The 16,752-nt window shown below is 39.1% G+C and overlaps 1 protein-coding gene across 1 annotated transcript; it reads right to left on the bottom strand.

The window, feature by feature from the left end:
• Positions 1–4,612: 4,612 nt before the first annotated feature.
• On the bottom strand, positions 4,613–6,643 carry OR5AN1 (olfactory receptor family 5 subfamily AN member 1). Its single transcript, XM_009008212.5, has one exon. The coding sequence runs from the start codon at positions 6,591–6,593 to the stop codon at positions 5,658–5,660; it is 936 nt and encodes a 311-aa protein (XP_009006460.1). The 5' UTR covers positions 6,594–6,643; the 3' UTR covers positions 4,613–5,657.
• Positions 6,644–16,752: the final 10,109 nt, after the last annotated feature.

Here is a 16,752-nt window from a genome sequence, read left to right as displayed (position 1 = left end):
TTCTTCACTGTATTGCTGCAGCTTCTTAAATGGACTCCAGAGCCCTCCTAGTGCGATTTTCTTTTTATTTTGAGATGGAGTTTCGTCTCTTTTTTCTTGTTACCCAGGCTGGAGTGCAATGGCTCAATCTCGGCTCACCACAATCTCCGCCTCCTGGGCTCAGGCAATTCTCCTGCCTCAGCCTCTTGAGTAGCCGGGACTACAGGCACGCGCCACCATGCCCAGCTAATTTTTTTTTTTTTTTTGGTATTTTTAGTAGAGACGGGGTTTCACCATGTTGACCAGGATGGTCCCGATCTCCTGACCTCGTGATCCACCCGCCTCGGCCTCCCAAAGTGCTAGGATTACAGGCATGAGCCACCGCTCCCGGCCTGCAATTTTCATTCACAGGTAGCTGTCCAATTGTTTTCTGTGGGTGATGGGAGCTGAGATCTCTAACTCCTCATCTTGCTTATGTCACTTAAACAGCTTCCTAATACACTGATATTTGTAAGGGCAAGAATATCTCAGAAATACTTTGCTCTTTTCTGTATTAATTTCATAACTACTTTTAGTTTCCACAGCAGATATGCCATGATTTTGATTGGTAGTTTATGTAATTCATACATTAATTGGTTAGAATAGAAATTTTTACAATTTTGATTCAGTCTGTGGTATTTGGCAACATCAGTAACAAATCAGCCATGGAAGTTTCTCCATCCCTTTATGTTGAGTCTATGAGTGTCATTACATGTGAGATGGGTCTCTTGAAGACAGGATACTATTGGGTCTTGCTTTTTTATCCTGCTTGCCACTCTATGCCTTTTAAGTGGGGCATTTAGCCCATTTGCATTCAATGTTAATATTGATATATGCGGGTTTGATTTTGTCATTGTGCTGTCAGCTGGTTATTATGTTGACTTGTTTGTGTGATTGCTTTATAGTGACACTGGTCTCTCTGTTTAACTGTGTTTTTGTATTAGGTTGTAGCAGTTTTTCTTTTCTATATTTACTGATCCTTTCAGGATCTCTTGTAAAAAAGGTCTGGTGTCTGGTAGCAATGAAGTCCCTCAACATTTGCTTATCTGAGAAAGATTGTATTATTCCTTCACTTAGGAAGCTTAGTTTGGCTGGATATAAAATTCTTGGTTGAGGTGTTTTTTTTTTTGTTTTTGTTTTTGTTTTTTACAATGTTGAAGATAAAAGCCCAATCTCTTCTGGCTTGTAGGGTACTAGTGGAGAGGTCTGCTGTTAGCCTGATGGGGATCCCTTTGTAGATAACTCACTCTTTCTCTCCAGCTGCCTTTTAACATTCTTTTATTTTGACCTTGAAAAATATAATGATTATGTGTCTTGGGGATTATTTTCTTGTGTAGAATCTATTTCCTGAATTTGACTTTTGGCTTCTCTAGCAAGGTTGAGGATGTTTTCATGCACAATATTCTGAAATATATTTTCCAAGTTGTTTTATTTCTTCCCCTCCCATTCAGGGATGTGAATTAATTGTATATTTGGCCTCTTTACATAACCCATGCTTCTTGGATGTTTTGTTCATTTCTTTTTATTTTCTTCATTTGTGTCTGTCTTATTTCAGAGAACCAACTATCAAGTTCTGAGATTCTTTCCTCAGCTTGGTTTATTCTACTGTTAATACTTGTGATTGCATTGTGAAATTCTTGTGTTATTCAGCTCTGTCAGACCCATTAGGTTATTTTTTATACTGGCTAATTTGTCTTTCAGCTTCTGTGTCACTTTATTGTGATTCTTATTTTTCTTGGACTGGATTTTGCCACCCTCCTGAATCTCAATGATCTTTTTTTCTATCCATATTCTGAATTCTATTTCTGTCATTTCAGCCAGTTTGGCCTGGTTAAGAACCTTTGTTGGAGAACTTGTGTGATCATTTTGAGGATATATGATACTTCGGCCATTTGAGTTACCATAGTTCTTACATCAGCTCTTTCTCATCTCTGCATGGGAGTGTTCCTTTAACTGCAGAGTAGTTTGAGTAGTCTACTGACTTATATTCTGGATGTTTTCACTGGGCCAAGGCTTTGTATAGAATCTTTATTTGAAGCTGACTTCTAATCTCTGGTTTCCGAGGAGGGTATGTTAGTGAGATATTTTTGTGTTGAAGCTTTGAGATGTAATTCAGCAGGGGATCCCTAGGCTTACTGGCCCGTTGGAAGACTCTTGCTCAGTTGTGTGGCTGGTTCCTGTATGTTTCCTCACAGTTGCATCTGTGTTCCCTCTCAGTACTCTGAAAGTGTGGGTTCCTTTCCCCTGAGTGTTGGCTGTAGTTCATGATTCAGCACTCCTGGGTTGCCCACTGCAGCTCTGGGGTTATCTCATGTTTATGTTCCTTCCTCAGCTTAGAGACAGCAAAGGAAGAGATCTTAGTAGTGGTTGTAGCCAAGGGTCATTTGTTTGACTCCTGGGGGGCTCCACCTCAGAGAGATGCAGGTCAGCAATCACTCAATGCAGTAAGTGATTGCACTGATGGAGGGTATGTGTTTTGGGTCCAAGCCAGGGGTTCCCGGTCTGGTGATGAGCTGTGGCGAGGGAGGTTGTGTGGGACCCGTGAGAGAAAATCAGCTTCTTCTCCTTGGGTTGACTGCAGATTGTTAGAGGAATGGATAAGGCACTTAAAGTCTTTGATCCTTCATTGGTCTGAGGATGGCAAGGGCAGTTCCACTGCAGAGGCAGTGGCATAGAGGCTTTCAGTTGTCCCTGGAAGATCTGTCTAGGGAGTTGCTGATTTGGTAATGGCTTGATAGCTCTGGCAGGGAGTGGCTAGAGGCCCAGGCCTGAGGACTTTCCTGGTGAGAAGATATGGGAATGAGAACCCACATAACACTCTGGCCACTTTTCCATAGGGCTGCTTCTATATGCTTGGGGCCTACTCCAGTACATAGTGACCTCAGATTTTCCAGAACCTGGAAGTGTCACCAGTAAAGGCTATGAAACAGCAAAGATGGTGACCTGTCCTTTTTTCTGAGAGCTTTGTCCCAGGGAGGTATGCACCTTTTGCTGGCCCAAAGGCAGCAGTAGGAAAACCCCAGTTGAGAGGTTCCACCCAATGAGAAGGAACAGGATTGGGATACACTTAAAAAATAGTCAGTCTGGCCAGGTTTTGGTAGAGTAGCTGTGCTTTGCTGGGGGTCTACTTCAGTCCCCAGTCACCTCAGACACTTCAAAGTCCAAAGGCTGGAGTTGCTAAGTCACCAAAACAGCAAAGATGGTAACTCACTTCTCCCTCTGGGAGTGCTTCTCAGGGAGAATTCGGATCTTTGATACCTGGAGAGCTTGGGTGGGGGTGGCTGCAGGATCCAGTTGGGAGGTCCTGCCTAGTGAAAACGATGGGATTGGGCACCCACCTAAAGCACAGTCTGGCCACGTTTTGGTAGAGCAGCTGTGCTGTTCTAGGCTGGGTGATCTCTTCCACTCTGGGTCAGCTTCAAGAACAGCTAATGCTGTTCTTCCTGAAGGCTGGAACGGCTAAGGCATCTGAACAGCAAAGATGGCAGTACACCTTTCCCCTTTGAGCTCCTCCTTAGGTAAGTGCAATGCCACTACTGGTAGGTGCCTGGAATTCCAAGCCAATGGATTTTATCTTGTGAGGTACCAAGGAAGTGGGGCCTGTGGGTTGCTGCTGCTCTGCCCCCTGGATTCAGCCTCTTTCCTCAGGGTATATACGGGAGTCCAACCAACTTTGCTGGAGCTGTAGCTACTTTTACCAGAAAACCCAAGTATCTAAGCCTCTGAGGTCTTCGTACATGCCTTGAGTGGCTGCTCTGCCAAGACTCCACACAGCTCTGTGTTTTAGACTGAAGACTGAAGGCCCTGGTAGAGTGGGTTCACAAGGAGATCTCCTGACTTGAGGGTTGCAAAGACCTAATGCTCACCCCTTCTTCTCCTTTCCATGACAGCCACTTACACTAGCTGCTTCTGGTCATCCATCTTGCCCACTCCTCCCCTATTTTTCTTAAGGTTTGAATTGGCATTCTTTTTTCAATTCTTTCAATTCACAGTTTTGTTACTTTATTGTATGTCTTTTAAAAAGATTATTACTTCTGATTTTAGCATTGGCTGCATCTCATAAATATTTCTGTATTTTATTCATATTTACCTTGTATATTAATAGGCAATTTGGCACCTTATACACTAAGGGGTATTGAAGAAGGGAGGGGGCTTTGATATCTGCAATATTAATTTGGATTCTGACCCCTTCACTTATTAGCTGTGTTTCTTAATTCCTCTGACTTAAGTGTATTCATCTATCAAGTTGGTATAACAATAAAACTTAGCTCAGCTGAAGCCATTTAAATTCTTTGAACATAGAATAAATAATAATACATAACCATGTATAGTATTTTTTATATGCCGGAGTCACTATTCTGAGTTTTCCACAAGTATCAACTCACTTAATCAACTTAAACAACTGGAAAATAGATATATAATATCTCATTTTACAGATGAGAAAACTGAGGCACAAAAGAGTGTGTGGTTTGCCCAGTATCACACTTCTTGGGAATGGCAGAGCCTGAATTTGAAGCCAGGCAGTTGGTCTAGGAGAAAATTTTAAATTATGAAGTATATTGGTTAACTACTGCTGCATAACAAACTGCAAAATCTGGTTGCAACATTCTTTTATTGTCACTCATGTATCCTCAGATCAACTAGAGATCAGCTGAGACTGGCTGATGTAGAGTAGGCTTAAATGTATGACTTCTCCAAACATGACTGTAGGTTAGCTTGTCTAGGTTGAGTTTGACTGAGATACCTTGCCCCATGTTTCTTTCCTCTCCTGGATTCAATAAGCTACCCAGTCAAACAAGAGAACATTTTCTAAATGTAATGGGGGAGAAAAAGAAAAGTTTGAGTCTCACAATATCAGATACTGCTATTGGCTGTGAACTCTGAATACCATCTACCATTACAAATTCCCACTAGATGCTAGATACAAGAAATCAAGTCATCAAACTCATAAGTAAATGTCATTGGAGGAACGATATCCTTGTTTCTATCCCACTTCAGGATTAAAATCACCTCCTTCTTTATGCTACAGCTGGTGTAGGCAAGGAAACTGCCAAAAACTTATTAGATGATTAGTGCTGAAAGAGGTCTTAGGCAAACTGCACCTATTTCAGATTGCTCTTTCTTAAAGCCACAACCAGGCCAATATATTGCTTTTTCCCCTTTCCAGTGACAGAACCCCTGTGTCTGTTTATTCTCTCTTGTCTAGAAACAGAATAATTAATGGTTAACACCATGTCTTCATTATGCTGTATCAGCATATATGGGAGATGATGTTTCTGAACTCCTGGGGGTCTCTGCCAGGCCTCATTTCTCTAGGGATGAAGTCCTAACATTGAGCCCTCTTCAATCTGAGAATCCACAAGAAATAAAAGATTTCTAAATCTTGTTGTTTCATAAATACTTTTAGATAGACCTGATGTAGGGTAAAAATAATGAACCCCCAGGACCTAAAGATTCTGATGTCTATGGCATCAAGTCATCTGTTCATCCATATTGGCATATTTTCTGCATCAAATCAAGCCTTCTTTGTCCAAAGGCAACCGGAAGTATGAATTCTGTTATAGTCCATTCATGGTCATTTTGTGGGTTAAGGGGATTCTGACAGGCTAAATCTGGCAGAAATCTCAGAATTCGTAAACTCAGCAGCACCTTCTCTTTTGCAACCTCTTCAAGGCATCCTTAATTTCTTTATTCCTCAAACTGTAAATCAAGGGATTTAACATGGGAATGATCACAGTGTAGAAAACTGATGCAAATCTGTCAAAGCTGGAAGAACCACCAGAGCTGGAATTCAAATAGACAAAGATTCCTGATGTATAGAAGAGGGAAACAGCTGTCAGATGAGAAGCACAGGTGTTGAATGCCTTGGACCTGCCTTTAGCTGAAGTAATCTTCATGATGGAGATGCCAATATAGCCATAAGATATCATGACAACTAGGGCACTTGCTATCCCAAAGAACATGGTTAATATAGCAGTCATAACCTGTAGAAAGAAAGTGTCTGTACAGGACAAGATTAACAGTTGGGGAATATCACAGAAGAAATGTCTGATGACATTCGACCCACAGAAGTGGAGTTGAAGCAAAGCACCAATTTGGGATAAAGAAGCAGTGAGGCCAGCCATGTAGGCTCCCAGTACCATCCGAACACAGAGGGTGGGTGACAAAATGGATGAATAAAGCAGGGGTGTACAAATGGCAGCATAATGATCATAAGCCATGGCCGTCATGAGACAAGACTCACTCAGCCCCATCGTTGAAAAGATAAAGTACTGAATAATACAACCAACAAAGGTGATACTTTGCTGTTCCTGTAAGAAGTTGGAGAGCATCTTGGGGATGGTGGAGCTGATATAGCAGACATCTACGAAGGACAGATTACTGAGGAAAAAATACGTGGGTGTATGGAGGTGGGAATCCATCCTTATTATAAAAGTGAGGGAAAGGTTACAGGCCAGAGTTGTAATGTAGATCACCAGAAATATAATGAAGAGCACTGAAATGATTCTGGGAAAATCTGAGAATCCCAGTAGGATGAAATGGGTGACTGCTGTAATATTTCCTCCTCCAGTCATTGGCACTGTGCCCCTAATATCAGAAAGGAGACAAGAAAATGGATTGCTAACTCAAGTGAAATGATAACATTAACTTCTTCATATGTGTACATCTTTTCCTCCAATGAGCACTGAAAAAGGAGAAATGTTTTACTGTTCTGGTAGAAAGACCACAACTTTTATTCTTGAATTGTCAACATGTACCTGGACAATGCTTCAGTTTCTTCATTAATTCATAGGGTATCATGAGAATTAAAAAATGTATTTAAAAAGTTGACTGATAATTTTTAAAAAATATGCCATAGAAATGCTGAGAGTATAAAATACCTAGGAATACAACTCACAAGGAATGTAAGGGACCTCTTCAAGGAAAACTACAAACCACTGCTCAATGAAATAAGAGAGGACACAAACAGATGGAGAAACATTCCATGTTCATGGTTAGCAAGAATCAATATCGTGAAAATGGCCATATTGCCCAAAGTAATTTACAGACTCAACACTATCCCCATCAGGATACCACTGACTTTCTTCACAGAACTGGAAGAAACCACCTTAAACTTCATATGGAACCAAAAGAGAGCCTGCATAGCCAAGTCAATTCTAAGCAAAAAGAACACAGCAGGAGGCATCACACTACCAAACTTCAAACTATACTACAAGTCTACAATAATCAAAACAGCATGGTACTGGTACCAAAACAGAGATATAGACCAATGGAACAGAACAGAGGGATCGGAGGCAACACAACATATCTACAACCATACAGTCTTTGATAAACCTGACAAAAACAAGCAAAAGGGAAAGGATTCCCTGTTTAATAAATGGTGTTGGGAAAACTGGCTAGCCATGTGCAGAAAGCAGAAACTGGACCCCTTCCTGACACCTTACACTAAAATTAACTCCAGATGGATTAAAGACTTAAACATAAGATCTGGCACCATAAAAACCCTAGAAGAAAATCTAGGCAAAACTATTCAGGACATAGGAATAGGCAAGGACTTCATGACCAAAACACCAAAAGCATTGGCAACAAAAGCCAAAATAGACAAATGGGACCTAATCAAACTCCGCAGCTTCTGCACGGCAAAAGAAACAGTCACTAGAGTGAATCGGCAACCAACAGAATGGGGAAAAATTTTTGCAGTTTACCAATCAGACAAAGGGCTGATATCCAGAATTTACAAAGAACTCAAACAGATTTACAGAAAAAATACAAACAAGCCCATTCAAAAATGAGCAAAGGATATGAACAGACACTTTACAAAAGAAGACATACATGAGGCCAACAAGCATGAAAAAATGCTCATCATCACTGGTCATTAGAGAGATGCAAATCAAAACCACATTGAGATACCATCTCACACCAGTTAGAATGGCGGTCATTAAAACATCTGGAGACAACAGATGCTGGAGAAAATGTGGAGAAATAGGAACACTTTTACACTGTTGGTGGGAGTGTAAATTAGTTCAACCATTGTGGAAGACAGTGTGGCGATTCCTCAAGGACCTAGAAATAGAAATTCCATTTGACCCAGCAATCCCATTACTGGGTATATATCTAAAGGATTATAAACCGTTCTACTATAAGGACACATGCACACGAATGTTCATTGCAGTACTGTTTACAATAGCAAAGACCTGGAACCAACCCAAATGCCCATCGATGATAGACTGGACTGGGAAAATGTGGCACATACACACCATGGAATATTATGCAGCAATCAAAAATGATGAGTTCATGTCCTTTGTAGGGACATGGTTGAATCTGGAGAACATCATTCTCAGCAAATTGACTCAAGAACAGAAAATGAAATACCGCATATTCTCACTCATAGGTGGGTGATGAACAAAGAGAACACATGGACACAGGGAAGGGAGCACTACACACTGGGGCCTATTGGGGGGAATAGGGGAGGGACAGCACGGGGGGGAGCTGGGGAGGGATAGCATGGGGAGAAATGCTAAATGTGGGTGAAGGGGAGGAAGGCAGCAAAACACACTGCCACACGTGTACCTATGCGACTATCTTGCATGTTCTGCACATGTACCCCAAAACCTAAAATGCAATAAAAAAAAGAAATGCTGAGAGTATTATTTATATGTAAAGATCACTAATTAAGATCATTGTTTTTCTTTAAAAAGACCTCTGAAGATTCATTATATAACTGTTGCTTTAAAATTATGAAAGCTGAGGCCAGGTGTGGTAACTCATGCCTATAATCTTAGAACTTTGGGAGGCTGAAGTGGGTGGATCACCAGAGGTCAGGAGTTTGAGACCAGCCTGGCCAACATGGCAAAACCACATCTCCACTAAAAATACCAAAATTAGCTGGGCATGGTTGCACAGGCTTGTTATCCCAGCTACTTGGGAGGCTGAGGCAGGAGAATCCCTTGAACCCAGGAGGTGGAGGTTGCAGAGAACTGAGATTGTGCCACTGCTCTCCAGCCTGGGCAACCAAGACTCTGTCTAAAAAAAATTATAAATTCTTAAATGGCATCCTTCCAAAATATATTTGATGGATAAGAGTCCTGTACTGATTATTATCTATGTAGATTTAAAATATTTCTTATTTTACCCTTTAGAAAAATTACTTTCCCTGTTTTTAATAACTTATCCTACTTTAAGAAGAATGTATTTAATATAACATATCCAAACTGGATTTAACAATAATATCATAAATTCTGATAATATTTTGAGGCAGACAGAGCATGAGTGCTCAATATAGTTATGGAACAAGTCTTCTCAGGGAAGCCTTCATACAAAGCATTCCAGAAGGAGGCTAGTGCAGCTCACTCTTGACCCCAGCTATTGCCTCAATTTTAGGGTGTTTGGGAAACAGCTTAGTAATGTTCAGACTTTGGAGTTTTAGTTCCAATACCTTCTTCTTCTACTAACTTGTACCAGTGACATAAAAACATTAAGCTTGATTAATGTCCTAATAACATAAGGACAACAAAAGCTTTGAACTTCCCAGGTTACTGGGAAGGTTATAAGTGAAAATTCAGGCAAAAGCTTAGCACACAATTAGGTACACAGCAATTGTTCAATAGAGGTTGGGTGTTGTCGTCATGGATTGCTTGCAAATAACCATGAGTGACAGTTATACCTGTGGGTAGAAATGTGAAAAGTAATATTTTCATGGGTTAATTTGAGGGAGTTCATGAGACAGCATCACCCCTATAGACAGTCAGGCATCCTTACCTCTAGGCAGGTGTAGATACAGACCTAGTATTTATGTAGATCAAACCACCTAGGGCCATGAAGATGTAAGCTACACAAGCCATTTTTTCTTCAGTTTGGTTGACTTTGGGTACTCTGGGTCAATGGAAAACCAGCATCAAATTATGATGGATCTTGAACTAGAACAAAGGTCAAAGTAAATATTTCAATTCTCTAATAACACAGAGGTACATCCTTTTCTTAGGTAGATACAATCAGCAAGTTAGAGCTTACCTACAGACTTACAGTATTAGGTTGATGGATAAGTAATTGCACCAACCAAAGGTATGCATAGATAATGTATGCTCACTCTGCTCCATACTCAGACTGTCCTTTCTTGAGATAAAAGAACAAACCAATGATAATAGCTAAGATGATTTTGAAGAAGATGAATAATTAAAAAGGATTTTAACTTTCAGATATTAAAAAGTATTATGAACATTGATAATTTATTTTTATAACAAACATGTACCAAAAGAACAAATAAAAATTTCATAAATAAATGTAAGTGTTGGTAAGAATTTTATATATGAAGAAGTATTTTCAATTGATAGTGAAGGAACAAACTCTTCTATAAATGGTCTGTGATAACTGCCTCACAATGGGTAAAAGAGTATTTGAGGAATACATAGATATGCATTTATATAATCTTGAGATGAAAGTAATATTCCTGAAAAATGACACCAAAACAGAATTATAAGTAAAAAATATGGCAAAGCAATTTAAAACTTGGTTATGGCAGAAAAACACTCATATAAAGCATATTTGAAAGATAATTGATGAATGTAGGAAAAATAGAGATAAAAACAGAAAAAGACAATATAATTATCATAATATATAAGATATTGTATAAATCAGTAAAAAATGGGCATTCATATGCACCACTGATGAGTGCACAAAGTAGTTCCACTTTTCTGGAGGAAAATTATTTGCTTTTTATAAACTCTTTTGCATACATGAGCTCTCTCTCCCTCTCTCTCCCCCTTCTCTTTGACACACACACACACACACACACACACACACACACACCTTAAAAACCATTTATAATGTCAAACATTAAAAGTAATGTTTAGTATGATTCTGACTTTCTTCTGTATACTTATGTGTATTCTCTTGATTTTCTACAGCTTCTACATTTATGATAAAAATGTTATTAAATGTAAAAATTATTAATAGGGTTGAGAAAGAGGGAGGAGAGATGAAGAGAGAAATGGAGGGAGAAAGAGAATGTGAGAGAGCAGACTTTCCTGAATCTTACTTGCTGGCTATGTGATGATTATCACATGATTAACCTCTCTGTGCCTCAGTTGCCTCATCTATAAGTGAAGCTGATAATCATTAACACCTCATAGGGTTGTTGCAAGGATGGAATGACATAAAGGGCTAAAAACAATAAGGCCTTGGCCAGGCTTGGTGGTTCAGGCCCATAATCCCAGCCCTTTGGGAGGCTGAGGCAGGCTGATTGCCTAAGGTCAGGAGTTCGAGACCAGTCTGGCTAACATGGTGAATGCCTGTCTCTACTAAAAATACAAAAATTACCCAGGCATGGTGGCGCATGCCTGCAGTGCCAGCTACTTGGGAGGCTGAGGCAGGAAAATCGCTTGAACTCAGTAGGCAGAGGTTGCAATGAACCAAGATTGTGCCACTGCACTCCTGCTTGAACAACAGAGTGAGACTTCATCTCAAAAAAACAACATAAAACTAAAAACAAAAACAAAAAGACCTAAAAAAAGTTAGCAATGATCATTCCTATTATCATTACTCTCTTAAAGAGGACTAAAGGAAGAACTAGTGCTGAATTATCAAGGAGCTCTTAGTAAAATTATTTTTTATATTAGATGATTTCTAAACCAGACTAAAGAATATTGTTGACAAATAATTGTATTTCTTTCTATCTTGTAGTATTGTTTTATATCCCATCCAGCACGATGAAGTACCCTCTGGCTGAGACCACTGACTGTATACAGCTCACAAATATGTAGAGACATTTAATTACTTAATGTTAAGCATTGTGTATACTAATATTTTGTGTTTAACAAATTAATAAATGGTTCTTTCAGTCAGGTTTGGATGTCAAACTAAGAAAATATTATTTTGTTTTATTTCCATTATGGTTTTATTAATTTGGAAATCTTTCTGTTTACTCTTAGAATAGCCATAAAAAGGAATGGAATTATGCCCTTTGCAGGGACATAGATGGAGCTGGAGGCCATTATCCTCAGCAAACTAATGCAGAGCCATTATCCTCGGCAAATTAGCACAGGAACAGAAAACCAAACACCGCATGTTCTGACTTATAAGTGGGAGCTGAACAATGAGAACACATGGACACAGGGAGAGGAATAACACACACTGGGGTCTGTCAGGGGATGGGGTAGGGGGAGGGAGAGCATGGGGAAAAATAGCTAATGCATGCTGGCCTTAATACCTAGGTGATGGGTTGATAGGTGCAGCAAAACCATCACCTTAATACCTAGGTGATGGGTTGACAGGTGCACTATGGCACACGTTTACCTATGTAGCAAACCTGAACATCCTCCATGTACCCCAAAACATAAAATAAAAGTAAAAATTAAAAAAAGATTTAAAAATCCAAAAAACCCTTTAATACAATATCTCAGGTATATTATCCAAAGTGAGTTAGATTTAACAAAAATATTTTCAAAATATAAGCTCTCACAAACACCAATTTAACTGGTCAACTCAGGAAAATAAATCAAATTGTTGATCAATTGATTGTACTAACTCTTACTGTTTTATTGCATTCTGGAGACACAGGCAGACATAATTAAATGTACTCTATGTTGTCTACCATTTCCAGTAAAGAACAAAGAGTTGTGGATTGTTTTTCTTATTCATGACAAAATTTATCCTGAAAACTTATCTTGTTGATATTTGATAAGCTAGAGAAAAAGAGAAAAATACATTCACTCTCTCTGATTAATTCTTTGCATATGTTCACCATCTCCTGAGACAATTTGCAGAGGAAAAGATAATTGATGTAAATATTGGTTAAAGATTTTACTAGATGAATGCAGGTGATCAAAATCCTATCCAGTGCTAATCTAATAAGAACATGGTCAGTTTGCAAAGTTGTGCAGGGTACAAAATCAGGTAAGCAAAAAATGTTGCTGAATAAAGAACAATGTATGTAAAAGAAGATTAAAAGGAATATTTAAAGCAACACTTCTTGTGCTTGGAGTGGGTATCTCTGATATCTGTGGTTAGCATCTTCAGATCCCAGGGTCTCCAAAAATCACCACAGAAAGCAATTTGAAGTATTTCAAAAGTTCTAATAGCACTATATGTGAGTACTCTCTCATATCATTAAGACTCAGTTTGTCTCTTGCTATTCAGAGATCATAAAACAAAGCTATGTATTTAAACAATCAAATTAATTATTAGCATTTTGAAAACAGAATTCTGAAGGGCAAAAATTAAATTAAAAGGGCCATTGGGGTGGAGAAAACTGGGAAACACATGCAAGTGGGTTTTGATCTTAGGAAATTCCTCTGAAACTCAGTTAATTATTATTTTTGATTCACCTTTCAGGATTGATAGATGTCATATCCTTTGACTATAGATTATCCCAATATCCCCATTTTTCAGATAAAAAAAGAATATAACAGAGTTCAAGGTCACATTAAGAATTCAATACCCATCCCTCACCCTAGAGTAATACCTGAAATTTTATGTTTGAGGTTACTCTTTTTACAGAAGCTCTGAGAATTTCAGTAAGAAGAAAGAGAATCCAATGAAAAGCTTTAAGTACAGAATGTGGACGGGAGGAAGAGGGAAGAGTTGAAGCATGAGGGAGACTGAGGACCCCAAACTCTGTTCCAAGTGTGCCCTTACAGAAAGAATTACATGGATATTGAGACGGTGCAGAATCCACTAAGTCTTGTCCTGTGACCTTGACCCGGGTTCCTCAAGAAGACAGAGTTCTTGCCAAAGGTTGAAGTTGCTTATTTCTTTTCCAACAGAATTTTTCAGGTGGGCATATCGCATTCCAAGATGGGCATGTTTCACCACAAAATTGGCTGTCCACTCACAGAAAAAGAGATGGCCTCAAGTGGGGATCCTCTTAAATATACCACTGAGAGCAGAGCTTAAAGGAGTAAAGCCAATTAGAGAGAGAAAGCATGCCACGTGCTCACCCTCTGATGCCATGGTTGTCATGGAGTTTTTGTCCCTGCTGATCTTATGCCCCTCTTTGCTATGTGGGTCAATTCCCTACTTCCCTATTGTCCTATCATGATGTCAGGATTGCAGTTTCTTACTAAATTTGAAGTCACTGAAGCTAGAAAGAACATAGGGATCTTCTAGTTCAAAACTCTCAATTTCTGGGTAATAAATCTGAGACCAGAGTGCTAAGGGGTTTGCTCAAGATGACACTCTAGCCAGTAACATAGGTTGATAGCAATAAATTAGATATGTGTATGCTTCTCTGCTTACAAAACATTTACATTCTTAATAATTATATACATATTTCCTCAAATTCCTGGGTTGAGTTAATGATCACAGCAGTCCTGCAAGGCAGACATGGCATTATTTCCCATGCATAAGTGAGAAAATTGAGGCACTAAGGAATACAATAAGGCTAATCATAAAAAAGCCATGGCTTCTCATGGTTATGGCCATGGATATTGATATCATATAATTTCAGTTGAATTTTGGCTCAGTCACTTGCTACTTGTGTGACCTTGAGTAAATTAACCTCGCTATGCCTCAATGTTTTCACCTATAGAATGGGGCTAACGGCAATAGCTACTTCACAGAGTAGCTTTTCATTGAGAATTAAATTGGATGAAGACTATAAAGCATTTATCAGAATGTGTAGTATAAATTATGCCTTCTATTTAATAGTAGATATAACTTACGTGTTTTGATTTGGAGATCTTTCCAACATATTATTCTGCATTTCTAGTCCTTTATTAAAATCCTTCATTAAAAAGATCTACTTATGGTCATTTCTACAAACATTGTGGGTTTCCTTAGGGGTGGGGAGAGAAAGCTTAGTTATCTTTTCAGTTACAAGGGATATAGAAAGGTTTTGGACAAGGTCCCATTCTTAGTTTGATCTACCTCAGCCAATCTTACTTAAAGGAAGAAATGGATGGGTGGGGGCAATAAATTAATTATTTAACTCTTGCTAATAGATTAGAACTTATAGTACTATTATACTTATAGTCCCCCCGATAAGGACTATAAGAATACAATCCTTTAAACTGAATAGCTTTTCTTTTAAAAAATAAACTTTATTGTATGTACTCAAAGTGTATAACATGACGTTATATGATATATATTGATAGTAAAATGGTTACTATAGTGAAGCAAATCAACATATGCATAATTGCAGGTAGTTACCCAGTTTTTATTTGTGTGTGTGTGTGTCTGTGTGGCAAGAGCAGCTAAAGTCTCATTTAGCAAAAATCCTAAGTACAATACAGACCTCACTTATATGTGGAATATTAAAAGAAATAGCTTCTTAAGATTTGCTGTTATTCTTAAGAATAACATCAAAAAGTATGGAATTTGGGCACAGTGGCTAACCAACAGAGGGATTATTTTGAACTAATAAGAACTGTTATATTCTATAACACACACTTTGTGAGATTCGAGATGTATTGTCACCTATACAGAAGAGCATAGTAAACCTGAATATGCCTAAATGTTCCATCTGCAATTGGGATAATTTCTTACCTGCCAACCTCATATGGGTATAGAAAAAATCAAATCTATAACTACAGGAAGTGTAAAATGTTATATAAATGGTAATGTAATATAAATGAAGTTTAGTACATAACCACTAGACTAGAGAAATATCTGCACATTAAAAAAAATTATCTTGGTCAGTATCCAAGTCTCTATGATACCCCTAGTCTGGTGCCTCTGCTGCTCCCTGGTCAAACTTAAGGCCCTGGAATCCCTGGGAAGCTCAGGCCTCAGGGAGTTGGGTCTAGCCTCCCTAGACATCTCATGATAGCCATAATTTCTGAGGTCTTGCACAGTCTCTGGGAAGCTACCATGAAACATGCCCTGGGTGCATCTATGCCAAGAAATTGCTGGCTTTGATTTCCTTGCACCTATAGGAATTGCCCCAACTCTTCACCTGAAAAGTGGCTCTTTCCACCTACCATTTTTTTCTCCCCTATTTCTTTAAAAAAAAAAAAAAATTACCTCCTTCTGTAGGCTCAAAGGGTAAGGTGGAAGGAACAAGGTTATTTGGGAATAAACCCAAACAAACATTGCCCTCCTGCACCATGCCCTCCTCTCCTCTCCTCTCCTATCCTTTCCTCTCCCCTCCCCTCCTCTCTTCTCCCTTCCCTTCTCTCCTCCCCTCCCCTCCCCTCCACTCTCCTCCCTTCTCCTCTCCTCTCCTATCCTCTCATCTGCTCCCCTTTGATGCCCTCTTCTTCTCTTCTCTATTTCTCTCTTTCATTCACTTACTCTCTTTCTGTCTTTGCTTGGATCCAAATATTTTATGTTATACATTGTTTTATTTTATTTTTATTGGAATATAAATAAATGCTTAACAATTAAAAATAAAAGAAATGAACAGATTCAGAGTAATGTTAACAAGATCATCAATTACAGGTGGCTACTGTTCATCACCCATATAAAAAAGTACCAAAACAACAAGCAGTCACAATTTGACCAAAGTGACTAAAGGAGAATGCTAGGGTATAGCAAGGAAGTGGTGGAAAGGTTGTGGTACACAAGTAACTCAGGACTGCCACCTAGAGCAGGAAGAAGCCACCTAGAGCGGGAAGAAACCACCTTGCTTCTACAACCCATTCCCTCCAGTGGGGATCAGGTCAGAATCAGGAGGGGGCTTCTTCCTGTGAGGAAAAGGTAAGCAGGAGGTCACAGCAGCTGCCATCACTGTCATGGACACCTACAGTTTTCACTACTTATGAGTCCTGCAGTCCTGCGTAGGCCCTGAGCCCAGCTTAG

The sequence above is a fragment of the Callithrix jacchus genome, chromosome 10 (assembly GCF_049354715.1).
Source record: "Callithrix jacchus isolate 240 chromosome 10, calJac240_pri, whole genome shotgun sequence".
NCBI lineage: Eukaryota > Metazoa > Chordata > Mammalia > Primates > Cebidae > Callithrix > Callithrix jacchus.
This window is presented reverse-complemented; position numbering and strand designations above follow the sequence as displayed.

What these genes read in the sequence shown, in the direction of transcription:
- OR5AN1 (XM_009008212.5), bottom strand. Translation starts at nt 6,593, where the DNA reads ATGACTGGAGGAGGAAATATTACAGCAGTCACCCATTTCATCCTACTG.